At 41.9% G+C, this 14,657-nt stretch overlaps 1 protein-coding gene across 9 annotated transcripts in view; it reads right to left on the minus strand.

Annotated features, from left to right (window-relative positions):
- ZNF131 (zinc finger protein 131) overlaps nucleotides 1-14,657 on the minus strand; it is a 51,194-nt gene that overhangs the window by 9,891 nt on the left and 26,646 nt on the right. For 5 of the 9 annotated variants that reach the window (XM_074386105.1, XM_010336638.3, XM_010336639.3 and 2 more), the window contains one exon: nucleotides 5,196-5,878. In XM_074386105.1, the coding sequence (XP_074242206.1) occupies nucleotides 5,196-5,878 (683 nt within the window). The remainder of the gene's footprint in view (nucleotides 1-5,195; nucleotides 5,879-14,657) is intronic. The other 4 variants (XM_074386116.1, XM_010336640.3, XM_039463406.2 and 1 more) reach the window with 2 other exon arrangements.

Genomic DNA, 14,657 nt, shown 5'->3' on the forward strand with positions numbered 1-14,657 from the left:
CCCCATCTCCACAAAAAATACAAAAATTAGCTGGGCATAGTGGTGGGTGCTGGTATTCTTAGCTACCCGGGAGGCTGAGGCAGGAGAATTGCTTGACCTGGGATGCAGAGGTTGCAATGAGCCAAGCTCGTGTCACTGCATTCCAGCCTGGGCTACATAGCGAGACTCTGTACAGAACAAACAAACAAGCCACAGATTACAGTGCATACTTTAAGAGCATACAAGAAACCAAACTAATAAAAATATGCACTAATGGGATATATGTTTTGACAAAAGAAAACAGGAAGAGGATTATCTCCTGCCTTCACAGTTTAAGGGAAAAATCCATTTTTTTATTAACTTATACATAATTTAAAACTGCTTAAAAATGCACCTCATTTTACTGTGCTTCACTTTACTGGACTTTTTGAAAAACTGAAGATTTGTGACAACACCATGTCAAGCAAGTTTATTGGTGCCATTTTTCCCAACAGCATGTACTTGGCTTCATGTCTCTGTGTGAATATAATTCTTACAGTATTTCAAATTAAAAATTATCTGTTATACTGATCTGTGATCACTGATCTTTGATGTTACTACTGCAATTATTTTGGGGTGCCCTGAACCACACCCATAATAGACAGAGAACTTAATTGATAAATGTTGCATGCATCCTGATTATTCCACCAACCAGCTTTTCCCTCATCTCTCCCTATTCCTTGAGAGGCAACAATATTGAAATTAGACCAATTAATAACCTCACAACAGCCTGTAAGTATTTAAGTCAAAGAGCGTCATGTCTCTCACTTCAAATGAAAAGGCAGAAGTGATGAAGCCTATGAGGTCAAGGCATATCAAAAGCTGAGACAAGCTGAAAGCTAGGTCTCCTATGCCAGGTAGTTATGACTGAAAAGGAAAAGTTCTCTAAGGAAATTAAAAGTGCTACACTAAGGAACATATGAATGGTAAGAAAGCAAAACCACCTTCTGCTGATACAGAGAAAGAGTGAGTAACCTGGATAAAAGATTAAACCAAACAAAAATTCCCTTTAGCCAAAGCCTAATGCAGAACAAGGCCCTTTCTTCAATTCTATGAAGGCTGACAGAAATAAGAAGTTGCCCAAGAAAAGTTGAAAGCTAGAAGAGATTGGTTAATGAAATTTAAGGAAATACGCCATCTCTAAAACATAAAAGTGCAATGTGAATGAAGCACCACATGCTGATGCAGAAACTGTAGCAAGTTATCCAGAATACCTAGTGTTAAGATCAGGCGTCCCCAAACTTTTTACACAGGGGGCCAGTTCACTGTCCCTCAGACCGTTGGAGGGCCGCCACATACTGTGCTCCTCTCACTGACCACCAATTAAAGAGGTATCCCTTCCTGAAGTGCGGTGGGGGACCGGATAAATGGCCTCAGGGGGCCGCATGCGGCCTGTGGGCTGTAGTTTGGGGACGCCTGGTTAAGATCATCGGTGAAGGTGGCCACACTAAACAGATATTCAATGTAGACAAAACACCTTTGTTTTGGAAGATGCCATCTAGGGCTTTCATAACTAGAAAGAAGTCAGTAACTAGCTTCAAAGCTTTAAAGGACAGGATGACTTTCTTGATGGGAGCTAATGCAGCTAGTGACTTTAAGTTAAAGCAATCACTTATTTACCACTCAAATAATCCTAGGGTCCTTAACAATCTTATCACATGTACTCCAGCTGGGCTACAAAAATGGAAGAACAATGTTTGGTTGACAGAACATCTGTTTACATCATGGTTACTATTTTAGGCCCATTGTTGAAACCTACTGTTCAGAAGACTCCTTTCAAAATGTTACTACTCACTGACAATGGAGCTGGTCATTCAACAGTTCTGAGGGAGAAGTTCAAGGAGATTAAAATTGTTTTCAGTCTAACACAACAGCCATCTGCAGTCCACAGATCAAGGAATAATTCTGACTTTCTAGTCTTACTAAGAATTATTAAGAAATACAGGGCCACACTAGAGATGCATGCACATAGAGGATAAACCATCAAAGGACAGAGAGAAGACAGACACCTGCGAGCCAAAGGAGAGAAGTCTCAAAAGAAACCAACAGAATCATCTTGAACTTCTAACCTCTAGAATGGTGAGAAAAGGAATTCCTGTAGAAATACAGGGGGCCGAGCATGATGGCTCATGCCTATGTTCCAAGCCCGGGCAATGTGGTGAAATCTTGTTACTAAAAAAAAAACATAAAAATTGGGCATGGTGGCACACATCTGTAGTCCAGCTACTCAGGAAGCTGAGGCAGAAGGATCACTTGATCCCAGGAGGTCAAGCCTGGGCAACAGAGTGAGACCCTGTTTCAGGAAAAAGAAAAAAAAGAAATACATTTTGTAAGGCTATAGGTGCCGTATGTAGTGATTCCTCTAACAGATTTGAGCAAAGTAAATTGAAAGGCTTCTGGAAAGGATTCACCATTCTAGATGCTATTAAGAACGACTGTGATTCACAGAAGACAGTCAAAATGTCAACATTAACATGAGTTGGGAAGAAGTTGATTCCAACCCTCATGGATGACTTTGAGGGGTTCAAGACTTCTGTGTGGAAAACAACTGCAGATGTGGTAAAAAGAGCAAGATAACTAGAATTGGAAATGGAGCCTCAAGATGTGACTGAACTGCTGCAATTTCATGATAAAACTTCAGCAGATAAGGAGCTGTTTCTTATGGATAAACAGAAGGTGGTTTCTTGAGATGGAATCCCATGAAGATGCTGTGAACATCGCTGAAATGACAATAAACAATTTATAATATTCCATAAACTTAGCATAAAGCAGGGGCAGAGTCTGAGGGGGCTGACTCAAATTTTGAAAGAGGTTCTATTGTGGGTAAAATGTAATCAAACAGCATGGCATGCTTCAGAAAAGTGTTTCATGAAAGGGTCAGCAGGATAAACTTCATTGTCTTATTTTAAGAAATTCCCCAGCTACCCCAACATTCAGCAACCACCACCCTGGTTAGTTAATCAACACTAGAGCAACACTCTCTAACAGCAAAAAAAATTATGACTCACTGAAGGCTCAAAATTATTGTTTGCACTTTTTAGCGATAAAGTATTTTAAAATTAGGTATACACCACGAGACTATAGAACAGTATAAATGTAACTTTTATGCACAAGGGAAAAAAATTGTCTGACTTGCTTTATTGTGGTATTAGCTTTATTACTTACAATGGTCTGGAACTGAACCTGCAATATCACCAATGTATGCCTATACTTACACTCTTTCTAAATTTACTAAGTCATCAATCATATCTACAACTATCTTGGAACTAATTACCAGTATAGAAATTAAAGTTAAAAAAGAATGAAAGTTCAGTTTGTCTTATGTGCTTAACTATTCCTCCAATGGGTATATGGTTCTGTATTTTTTTTTTACTTTTTTAGACAGAGTCTTGCTCTGTTGCCCAGGCTGAAGTGCTATGGCACAGTCTTGGCTCACTACAACCTCCGCCTCTGAGGTTCAAGTGATTCTCCTGCCTCAGCCTCCCGAGTAGCTGGAGTTACAGGTGCCTGCCACCACGCCTGGCTCATCTTTCATATTTTTAGTAGAGACAGGTTTTCACCATGTTGCCAGACTGGTCTAGAAGTCCTGACCTCGTGATCTGCCCACCTCAGCCTCTCAAAGCACTGGGATTACAGGCGTGAGCCACTGCGCCCATTCAGTTCTGTAATTTATAACTACCACTTAAATTACTTATCTGACATCATTTCTGAGGGAAAAATAAAGACATACAACATAATACACTTTAACCCTATATTCTGCTGTCGAATCCAAAATAAAAAATTTAAGACCTGAGAGGCACATTTAAAGATTTCCAAAGTGGTCCATGTAGTCCTATTTTCTAACAGGTAAAAGTCAGTAGGTAATGTGGTTAAGTAAAACAGGTAATTGTGGCTGGCTACTTTCACATTCATAGGCTATAAAAGCTGCTGATTATCTGCTGGAGCATTGGAAACCGCTATCAAAGTTTGCAAGTTACTTACCAACATTTGTTTATTGTGCTTCTGGTATAACAATCGTTTTGCATAATTAATCCAATTACTACAAAAATGTTCACCAACAGACTATTAAACATTCATTTTCTAAGGACCAAAAAGTATAACTATGGGCAGTTTCCAAATATTATATAAAACAGGTAGGCATTCCTTGGTATACATGAGGGATTGGTTCCTACAGCAAAATTCACGTTTACTCAAATCCTGCAGCCAGCCCTGTGAAACTACATAAACTAAAAGTTTATCTTCTACATACACAGGTTTTGCATCCTGGGAATACTGTAATTTTGAGCCATATGTAGCTGAAAAAAATCTGCATGTAAGTGGACCCAAGCAGTTCAAACCCATGTTGTTCAAGAGTAGACTCTATATACTATATGTTTGAAATCAAAGCATTTTCCCAAAAGATTTCATAAATGCCTATTAGTTACCCAAACTAGTAACCTGAAGACTTTTAAATCCATTCTGAGCCTTAAAGTACAAAATCTCTTTGCTATTCCTGTATTTCTTCAGTCCTCAAATACTGACAGTAAGAGTTTGGACAGTGAGGGAAATAACATCTGAATCTATGTGGTTCCTCAATTTCAAGTGATGTACACCAAGTGACAGTAAGAAACCTATTTTTAAAAATTTCCACCAGAAGCTCTCCAAACTCTAGCATCAAAGAGAAATATTATGAATACTGTAGGATATTGTTATGTACTGTATTAACAGTCAAAACAACCTTAACCACCACATATAACAAAGACTTGGGAACAAATGTCCAGAAGTGTGACACTTAGGATGCTGTATTAACTGCTCTCTCCATACCCTGGTAATAGTAGCTTTAGGGACTACCTAAGATTCAGTTTGTTGGTGGTAGCTACTGCGTCTGGTGCAGAAGACCTAGCAAAGAATACTTGAGTAGTGGGAGCAAGCAAGAGACCTGAGCAAGGTCAGGGACTCCTGACAGGGAGAAAACTGAAATAGCAGATGAGGAGCTATGTGGGCCAGTTCACTGCAACCTGCACTGCCTGGGTTCAGCTGATTATCCTGCCTCAGCCTCCTGAGTAGCTGGGATTACAGGCGTGGGCCACTGTGCCCAGCCTGAGGCACTACTTTTTAAAAAAGGATTTAGATATTTAAACTTGAAGTGTATGTAGGGGGAAAAAAAACACAACAAACTATTAGTATCTGCTAATTACCTGTATGTTTTCGAAGATGTTCTTTAAAATGTCCAAAATGGTCAAACTGCTTCTCACAGTACTGACATACGTGAATTTTTTTCCCAGTTCTTTGCTTCTTACTGACTCCACCTTCCTCAAGGTGGTAACAATTTAGGTGCTGTTTCCACGCGCTCTCTCGAAGATACCTTTTATTGCATATTTCACACTTGAAACTCTCAGTGGAGTGTGATTTCATGTGTTCCTTAAAATGGTAAAACAATTTAAATGAACGGTTACATTTCTCACAATGGAACAAGTCCTTCACATGTGACAGCTGAAGTTCCACAATTTCAATACCTTCTACCTGTTTGCTTGTGGGGTCAGATGCACAGCCATCTTCTTTAATCTGCCCTTTTCTGTCACCTTGACGGTACTTGCTGGTAATATCTGCCAACAGTGCTAGAGCAGAATCATCAGAGGAACCTGTGCTCTGGATGTACTTTATGGACTGCTTGGCAGAAGCCACTTCCTCTAATGTTTCAACGCCTTCATCTTCCACTTCAATTGTGCCTTCAGCAATCTCTACCTCAATTTCAACAGGTTCTGATTCTGCAGATGGCAATGACTCAGTGATAACATTTGAAGTTTCTGCAATCTTCCTTTTTTTGGCCTCACTTTTTCCTGTGGTATTTTCCTCTAATGGAGCTGAGTTTTCTTTGTTCCTGAAATATATAATGTAGAGGTTTAAAAAATCTTTAAGAAAATTCTAGCAGACTTTTTTGAGAAACTGATAAAGTAGCAATAAAATTTATATATAATAGTTAGAAAACAAGACTGCAGAGCTTATCCTACCTGATTTCAAGACTTACTATAAAGCTACAGTAATTATGACAATAGTAGTGGTAAAAGCATAGACATGAAGATTAATGGAATAAAATCCACAGAAATAGACCCACACTTAGTCAACTGATTTTTGAGGGGAAAAAAGGTTCCAGCTGGGTGCAGTGGCTCACACCTGTAATCCCAACACTTTGGGAGGCTAAGGTGGGCAGATCACCTGAGGTCGAGAGTTCAAGACCAGGCTCATCAACATAGAGAAACCCCATCTCTACAAAAACACAAAATTAGTCAGGTGTGGTGGTGCATGCCTGTAATCCCAACTACTGGGGAGGTTGAGGCAGGAGAATCACTTGAACCCAGGAGGCAGAGGTTGCGGTGAGCCGAGATAACACCATTGCACTCCAGCCTGAGCAACAAGAGTGAAACTCCACCAAAAAAAAAAAAAAAAACCACAAAAGAACAAAAAAACAAATTTATACTGCTTGCTATATAGAGAGTAATAAAGTCCTTTATTTCTGACTCAGAAGTCTTGTAACTTCTTCCAGCATCCATGACACTGTGGCAGGAAAACATGTAGGCTTGCAAGTAGAATAAAATCTCAGATCCCTCATAGCTCTTGCCAGCTGTTTGGCATTGAGGATAAGATGCTGAAAAAAAAAAATGGCTTTCTGGAAAAGGAAGGATAAGACATCTCAGAGCAACTGATCGGATTTGAGGAAAGTCTACCGGAACCAACAGCAAACATGTTGACTACACTATAGTCAAAAGAGCAATAAATAATCCTCTACTTTATTGCCTCTTATTATGGGTTGAACTGTGTCCCTGCAAAAGCCATGCTGAAGTCTTGGCCCCTAATATCTCTGAATGTGACTGTATTTGGAAATAAGTCTGCAGATGCAACTGAATTAAGCTGAAGTCTGTCCAGGTGCAGTGGCTCACGCCTGTAATCCCAGCACTTTGGGAGGCCAAGGCAGGAGGATCACCTGAGGTTGGGAGTTTGAGATTAGCCTGACCATCATGGAGAAATCCCATCTCTACTAAAAATACAAAAATTAGCTGGATGTGGTAGGACATGCATGTAATCCCAGCTACTTGGGAGGCTGAGGCAGGAGAAAGGAAGAAGGGACAAGGAAGAAGAAACCTGGACACAGAAGAAAGCCATTATGAAGACAGAAAGAAAGCAATGTGAAGATGAAGGCTGGCACTGGACCATAAGCCAAGAAATGCCTTTTAGCCAGAAGCTAGAAGCAAGAAGGATGCTCCACTTAGGGTCTCGGGAGGGATCATGGCACTAAGAATACCTTGATTTCTGAAATTTAGCCTTCAGAACTAAGGCTAAATTTCAGAGAAACAACACACTTCTGTTGTTTAAAGCCACTCAGTTTATGGTACTTTGTTACAGTAGTAGCTTTAGGGAACAGAAGTCTTATTAATGAAGAACAACTTGGAAGGTGGTTGCAGGAAGAGTATTGGGCAGCGAGTTCAAGAATAGCTGTTGAAATGCTGCCCTGGTTACTGCAAACTCTTCTGCGGGGGAAATGGAGACTCTTTCAACAATCTGGTACCATGTCTGCCCCATGGTGACAACCATACTAAGATCCATTAGAAATGGGTGGGTGGGCTGGGCCCAGTAGCTCACGCCTATAATCCTAGCACTTTGGGAGGCTGAGGTGGGTGGATCACCTGAGGTCAGGAGTTCAAGACCAGCTTGGCCATCAGGGTGAAACCCCATCTATTTAAAAAGAAAAAAAAAAAAAAAGAAATGGGTGGGTGGGACAGAAGGTTCTGCTTCTTTTCAGACAAGTTACAATAATATGTACCTACACTGAATGTAAAAGAAGGGAAATTTTTTATGGCTACTAGCAGAAGCCAGGTGAATCACTACTTTGGATGGTTCACAAGGGAGATGAGGGAAGAACATAATGCTTATTAGGGAAGAAGAATAACATCTGGGACAGCTTTTGGTTCAGTCCTTCCTACAGTTTATCATGCCCACCTTTGATTCATTTGGAGAGGACAGTAAAAGGTCTCCAAGTTTTTTTGCAGTCAGTCTTGGCTTCTATAAAAGCCCTCTTTGAAAGATGTCTTTGAGACAAACTCCTTGGGAAACCATAGATAAGATACTGACTAGACAGAGCCTTCCAGTACAACTGGGTTTATCATGCTGATGAAGATTCTCACTGGGGAATGAGAAAAGGATCCAAAGTAATATGAATTCTAGTGGTCAGTGTTGCTGAAAAGCTCCCTAACCTCTATGATAAAATCAAGTAAAAAATAACAACAGGGTAGCAATGTCCAGAATTAAGGTGTATTTTTAAATTTTTTAGTGGGGAGGAGAGATGAGGTCTCACTATATTGCCCAGACTGCTCTCAAACTCCTGAGCTCAAGTGATCCTCCCGCCTGGGCCTCCCAAAGTTCTAGAATCACAGATGTGAGCCACCATGCCCAACCAAGGTGTACTCTTTAGTCACTACTGTCCAAGTCAAACCCGAGTCAAGTCAAAAGACATAAACCTCATAATCCCAAACAGAAAGTAATATGGAGGGGGCTGATGAATGAAGGAATCCCTGAAGCTGAAATAGATGGGTGTCAGTAGGGATGACATTGCACTGACTGAGGTGGGCTGAAAACAGTGGAAGTTTTTTAGTCAAGCCACATGCCAGTTTCTGTGCTGCTTGAAATCAAAAGTAAATGTGCCTTATTGGCACAGAGTCACTTTTCTCCCTCCACATCTCCTCCTCCTCTGCCCTCTCCTTTCCCGTTGTCTTTGACTTCAGTATCTTTAGGAGAAATATAGTTAGGAGTGGAGCCAAATTCTCCCTGGTCCCAAGGGGGACTGAAAAGAATATACTCATCCAAGTATCTTGGGGAACACTCAGGAATGGGAGGACTCACACTTCCATGGCGATGTCAGGTTAAGGTGCCAAACTCATCTTACCACTTCTCCATGGGGAGAGGATGAACTTGCATTTAACTGATGGGGATTGGGCATGGTTCACAGCAGGAAAGGGAAGCTATCCTGACCTTGTGGTAGGGCTGATTCTATGTATACTGTTGTTGCTTCAACACATGAATGTAGCACAAAAGTGTATTTATACTTCTTCATCCCGTAAGTACCAGAGGGAATCACCCCAACTGGGAAGAAAAGCTAACAGAACAGTGGAGCAAATCTCCCTGACATTTGTCATTAGTGGTGAGGTCAAGATTTAGTGCAGTGTCTCTATTTTCTGATGTCTAGTTTAGGTTATCATAATGATATCCTATTGATTGGTAAGTCAGAAGTCTCAGTCTCAAAGTCCTGACCGCAGTGTTATCATGCCTTCATCAGCAGGGGTGGCTGATAAACCCTACCAAATTTCAGAGGCCTCCTCATCAGGTAATATTTATAAAGATAGATTCACAACACTCAATCCATCAAGCAGTCAAAGAAAAACGGTTTCTTCTACCCTCTCTCCTCCCAACAAAAAAGGAGCCCAGCATCCTATTGGAGTCTTGGGTCCTAGACAGTATGTGCCTTACTCAGGCATTCTACTGTCTCCTTTGTATCAGCTAACCTGCAAGCAAATCAGCAACCTCTAAGTGGGGCTCCAATCAACAGGCTGCTCTGGAAGTTAACCACTGACTGAACTGCAGTGTATTCTCTCTACCTTTAGGGCCCCACAACTCTAATGAACCTTTTGAGCAACTAGTCTGAGCCTGATGCTTCTGCAGATTAGAGCTTCTGGCCAACGGAGGCAGCCTCTACCCAAAGGTTATTATTTGGGTTTTGGACTTCCTGACCCCCTGACACAGTTCCCAAGGTACACCAAATCTGAGAAAAAAATGTTAGCTTGCCATTGGGATCTTGTTGAAACTGATCCCTAACCACCCATGCAGACTCTGAGGTTCTCCAGCCTGATATTCCCATTTGGGGGTGAGTCAACTCAGACTTCATGACAAACATGGTGAGAAATGCCCACCAAGTGTCACTTGTCAAATAGAATGGTATATTTAAGAAAGCAGTGGGCCCCTTGGTCATCATGAAAAAGTAGCAACTCCCCAACTGTTGCCCAAAGCGAAGTCACTAGATTAATGAAGCCCTTAATTCACTGATGGTGTGGCTAAGCTGAAATTTGATGGTGTTTACTGGGCTACTGCAAGTGCTCAGCCACAGTACTAACAATGAAAACCCAAAGCATGGTCATTCGGCTGAGTGGGCAGAACTCAAAGCTGTCCTCATGACTCTGGTCAACATTTCTCCAAATTACTCTTGCTATATTTTTACTGGCACTTACGTTGTTGCCAATGGTCTAGCTGTTTAGTCTACTACTTGGAAGACTTGGCAGATTAAAGACATCCACGCCTCTGGAGCCACAACTGTGGAAAAAACAGCAGATGCTGCTGGAACTATCTGGGTCACTCATTTAGATGTGCATGATAACGGACTATTCTCTAATGAGACCAATTGGAATCAAGCTGCTAACCAAGCCTGCACTGCCCAGATTGCCACTAATGAAGCCTAGAGCCAACATTACTCTGGATATGGTAATACATCCACCACCATTAGAGACTGGGCACAAATTAGAGGACCCTATGTTTCTTATGCAGAAGTTTGCCACTGTTACGTCAGACTTGTGACACCTGCTACAACTTGGTCTGCTTGTCTCGTAGTGAAGGACCAGAAAACAGGGCACTGTTTCTGACTGTTCCCTGCAGACTGACTACACTGGAGCTGTGACCTCACTGCAGGGCTATCAGTGGTGCTTTATCATTGCTGACACTTCCTTAGGGTTACACTGTTGCTGTTCCAGTCTCATCAGCTAGTTCTGGCCACACCACTGTGGCTCTTCAAACTAATCTATGTCATATGTTCACCTTTCTAGACCATCTGCAGTCTGATAATGGCTTACCTTTATCACACACACACAAATAACCACAAAAGCTAATCAGTAATTGGCTAACAGTCAAGATATTGATGGACCTTTCATGCTACCATCCATAGATACTGAGTATCTTGTTGAGTATGGCAACACCTTTATCAATGACTCAAAATGATTTCTAACTCTACTTCCCACAACTTCTTTGTCCAAAAATCTGAGTAGAGCAGTTTGATCACTGAATTTAGTTGCCCCTAGAAAGGGATCATCTCTTCTTGGTTGCTTCCTGGATAATGAAGACAAAAGGGGAAGGTGTGGGGGGAGTTATCTAAACCTAATTTGAAGAAGTATGATTCTGCCCTGAACATTATATCAATTTTTTGAGATAGAGTTTCACTCTTGCTGCCCCTCAGCTCACTGCAACCTCTGCCTTTCTGGTTCAACTGATTCTCCTGCCTCAGCCTCCCAAGTAGCTGGGATTACAGGCATGTGCTACTATGCTCAGCTAATTTTTTTTTTTAGTAGAGACAGGGTTTCACCATGTTGGTCAGACTGGTCTCGAACTCCTGATCTCAGGTGATCCACCCGCCTCAGCCTCCCAAACTGCTGGCGTGAGCCACCGCACCTGGCCCACGCTGAACATTCTTAAACATTTTCTTTCCCCCAACAATAATCCTGGGACAACTTGGTACCTCTTCCAGGTGACAGCCTGGTCAAAATCAGGCTTAGGAAATTCACACTTCATTCTAGTTCAGCCATCTGGATTCTCTTAATAGAGTAACATCATTTTATAAGAACACTGACCACATGACTGAATTCGCTGCTTGCCAAGTATACTCACTTATTATGGCCCATGTGAGCCAAAGTGGGAAACATAATGGGTCTCAGTTTTAAATGTCCTTGTCCTTCTTGCACCTAACCATACCAGATGAAAGGTCTGGATAAGAGGGGGTGATGATTGGAAAAGAGGTGAAGAAGGAATGACAACCTTGCCATCTAGGGAGAGAAACATCTTAGACTCCAGAAGATATGAGGCAGGGAGGGATAATAATCTTTGTCAAGCTGGGCATGGTGGCTCACACCTATAATTCCAGCACTTTGGGAGGGTGAGGTAGGAGGATCACCTGAATCCAGGAGTTTAAGACCAGCATGGAACACATAGTAAGATCGCATCTCTATAAAAATTTTAAAAGATTAGCTGGGCATGGTGGCACATATCTCAGCTACTTTGGGAGGCTGAGGTGGGAAGATCATTTGAACCTGGGAGGTTGTAGCTGCAGTGAGCCATGATTGCACCACTGCATTCTAGCCTGGATGACACAGTGAGATCCTGTCTCCAAAAACAAAACAACTCTTTCAGAATTACCCCTAGAATCTTTCAAATCAAGAAAAATGCTCAGTTGCAGGTCTCTCCAACTGCTACAAGCATCTTTAAATTGACTGCCGTGTTTGCCATTCCTTGCCATGTGGTTTCCCTTATCTTTACCAACAAGTCTTTGAAAAACAGCTGGGGATGACTCCTGTGTCGTGGAAAAACACCATGCTCCACTACCATTCTCATAGCTGAGATCAGTCCATGAGGTGAACAACTACTACTCAACTCAGCTGGCATTCAGGAGCTTGTGTTAAACAGGACTGACTTGGCTGGGCATGGTGGCTCATGCCTGTAATGCCAGCATTCTGGGAGGCTGAAGTGGTCGGATCACCTGAGGTCAGGAGTTGGAGACCAGTCTGGCCAACATGGTGCAACCCCATCTCTATTAAAAATAACAAAAACTGGCCGGGCGCGGTGGCTCAAGCCTGTAATCCCAGCACTTTGGGAGGCCGAGGCGGGTGGATCACGAGGTCGAGAGATCAAGACCATCCTGGTCAACATGGTGAAACCCCGTCTCTACTAAAAAAAATACAAAAAATTAGCTGGGCGTGGTGGCGCGTGCCTATAATCCCAGCTACTCAGGAGGCTGAGGCAGGAGAATTGCCTGAGCCCAGGAGGCGGAGGTTGCGGTGAGCCGAGATCGCGCCATTGCACTCCAGCCTGGGTAACAAGAGCGAAACTCCGTCTCAAAAAAAAAAAAAACAAAAACAAAAACAAAAACTAGCTGGGCCTGGTGGCACGTGCCTATAGTGTCAGCTACTAGGGAGGGTGAGGCAGGAGAATTGTTTGAACCTGGGAGGCAGATGCAGTGAGCCAAGATCATGCTACTGCACTCCAGCCTGGGCAACCGAGACTCCATCTCATACCTGAGAGAGAGAGAGAGAGAGAGAGAGAGAGATCTCAGATTATATATATTGAATTATATATATCAGATATGTATCTGATATATGTAATATATATATCAGATATATGTGATATGTCTGATATATCAATCATGTATCCTATATATTCTATTTATATATACATATTAGATATATATCATATAATTATATGATATATATGGTATAATTATATATGAGATATATCATATATAATTATATGAGATATATATCATATATAATTATATATATTATATAATTATATCTCATATAATTATAGCTTATATAATCACATCATACATATATTATATATGATATATATGTATATACAAATAGGACAGACTCAACTAGCTGTCCTCACAGCCCCTCCAAAAACCAGAACTAGACTAGTCATTCTAACTGAACTGGGAAAGCAGACTACATTGTAGGCCATGTAAACCTGTGACTCTACACTAATGTAGGTCCTATTTTGGAGACATAAACAATAGCAAATAGTACTTTCCTTCCAGGGTTTCTATGTGACCCTGGGACTACTTCTCATATGGAAGCCAGGTACTAATTTCCTTGCCTCACAAAAATACAATATGACTTGTCAGGCACGGTAGCTCACGCCTATAATCCCAGCTACTCGGCGGGTGGTTAAGGCAAGAGTATCACTTGAGCCCAGGAGGAGGAGATTGCAGTGATCCAAGACTGTGCCACTGCACTCCAGCCTGAGTGACAAGAGCAAGATTCTGTCTCCGGAAAAAAAAAAAAAAAAAAAAAAAAAATGACTTACACCTAAGAGATGGTTATAGGAGACCATCGAGTGTTTAAGAAAGATCAAGCAGCCCTTGGATTACTGTTGAGGTCTCTAAAATAAGGCTACTCTTGGTTAGAATTCTCAAAGGAAAGCTTCCTAGAGTAATAACTGACTTACTTATGCACATCCTGTGGGCAGTTTTTTTCTAAAAATAGGATTAATCTAATTTTTAAAAGTGGTACAGAGCAGGGCATGATAGCTCACGCCTGTAATCCTAGCACTTTGGAAGGATGAGGCGGGCGGATCATGAGGTCAGGAATTCAAGACCAGCCTGACCAACATGGTGAAACCTCATCTCTACTATAAAATACCAAAATTAGCTGTGTGTGGTGGTGCATGCCTGTAATCCCAGCTACTTGGGAGGCTGAGGCAGGAGAATAGCTTCAACCTGGGAGGTGGAGGATGCGGTGAGCCGAGATTGTGCCACTGTACTCCAGCCTGGGCAACAAGAGTGAAACTCTGTCTCAAAAAAAAAAAGGTAGTACAGGTTGGGCACGGTAGCTCAAGCCTGTAATCCCAGCACTTTGGGAGGCTGACGCAGGTGGATCACCTGAGGTCTGGAGTTCAAGACCAGCCTGATCAACATGAATAAACCCCATCTCTACTAAAAATACAAAGTTAGCCAGGCATGGTAGAGCATGCCTGTAATCCCAGCTACTTGCGGGGCTAAGGCAGGAGAATCGTTTGAACCTGGGAGGCAGAGGTTGCAGTGAGCCAAGATGGTGCCATTACACTCCAGTCTGGGCAAC

The sequence above is a fragment of the Saimiri boliviensis genome, chromosome 1, assembly GCF_048565385.1.
Source record: "Saimiri boliviensis isolate mSaiBol1 chromosome 1, mSaiBol1.pri, whole genome shotgun sequence".
NCBI classification, from domain to species: Eukaryota; Metazoa; Chordata; class Mammalia; order Primates; family Cebidae; genus Saimiri; species Saimiri boliviensis.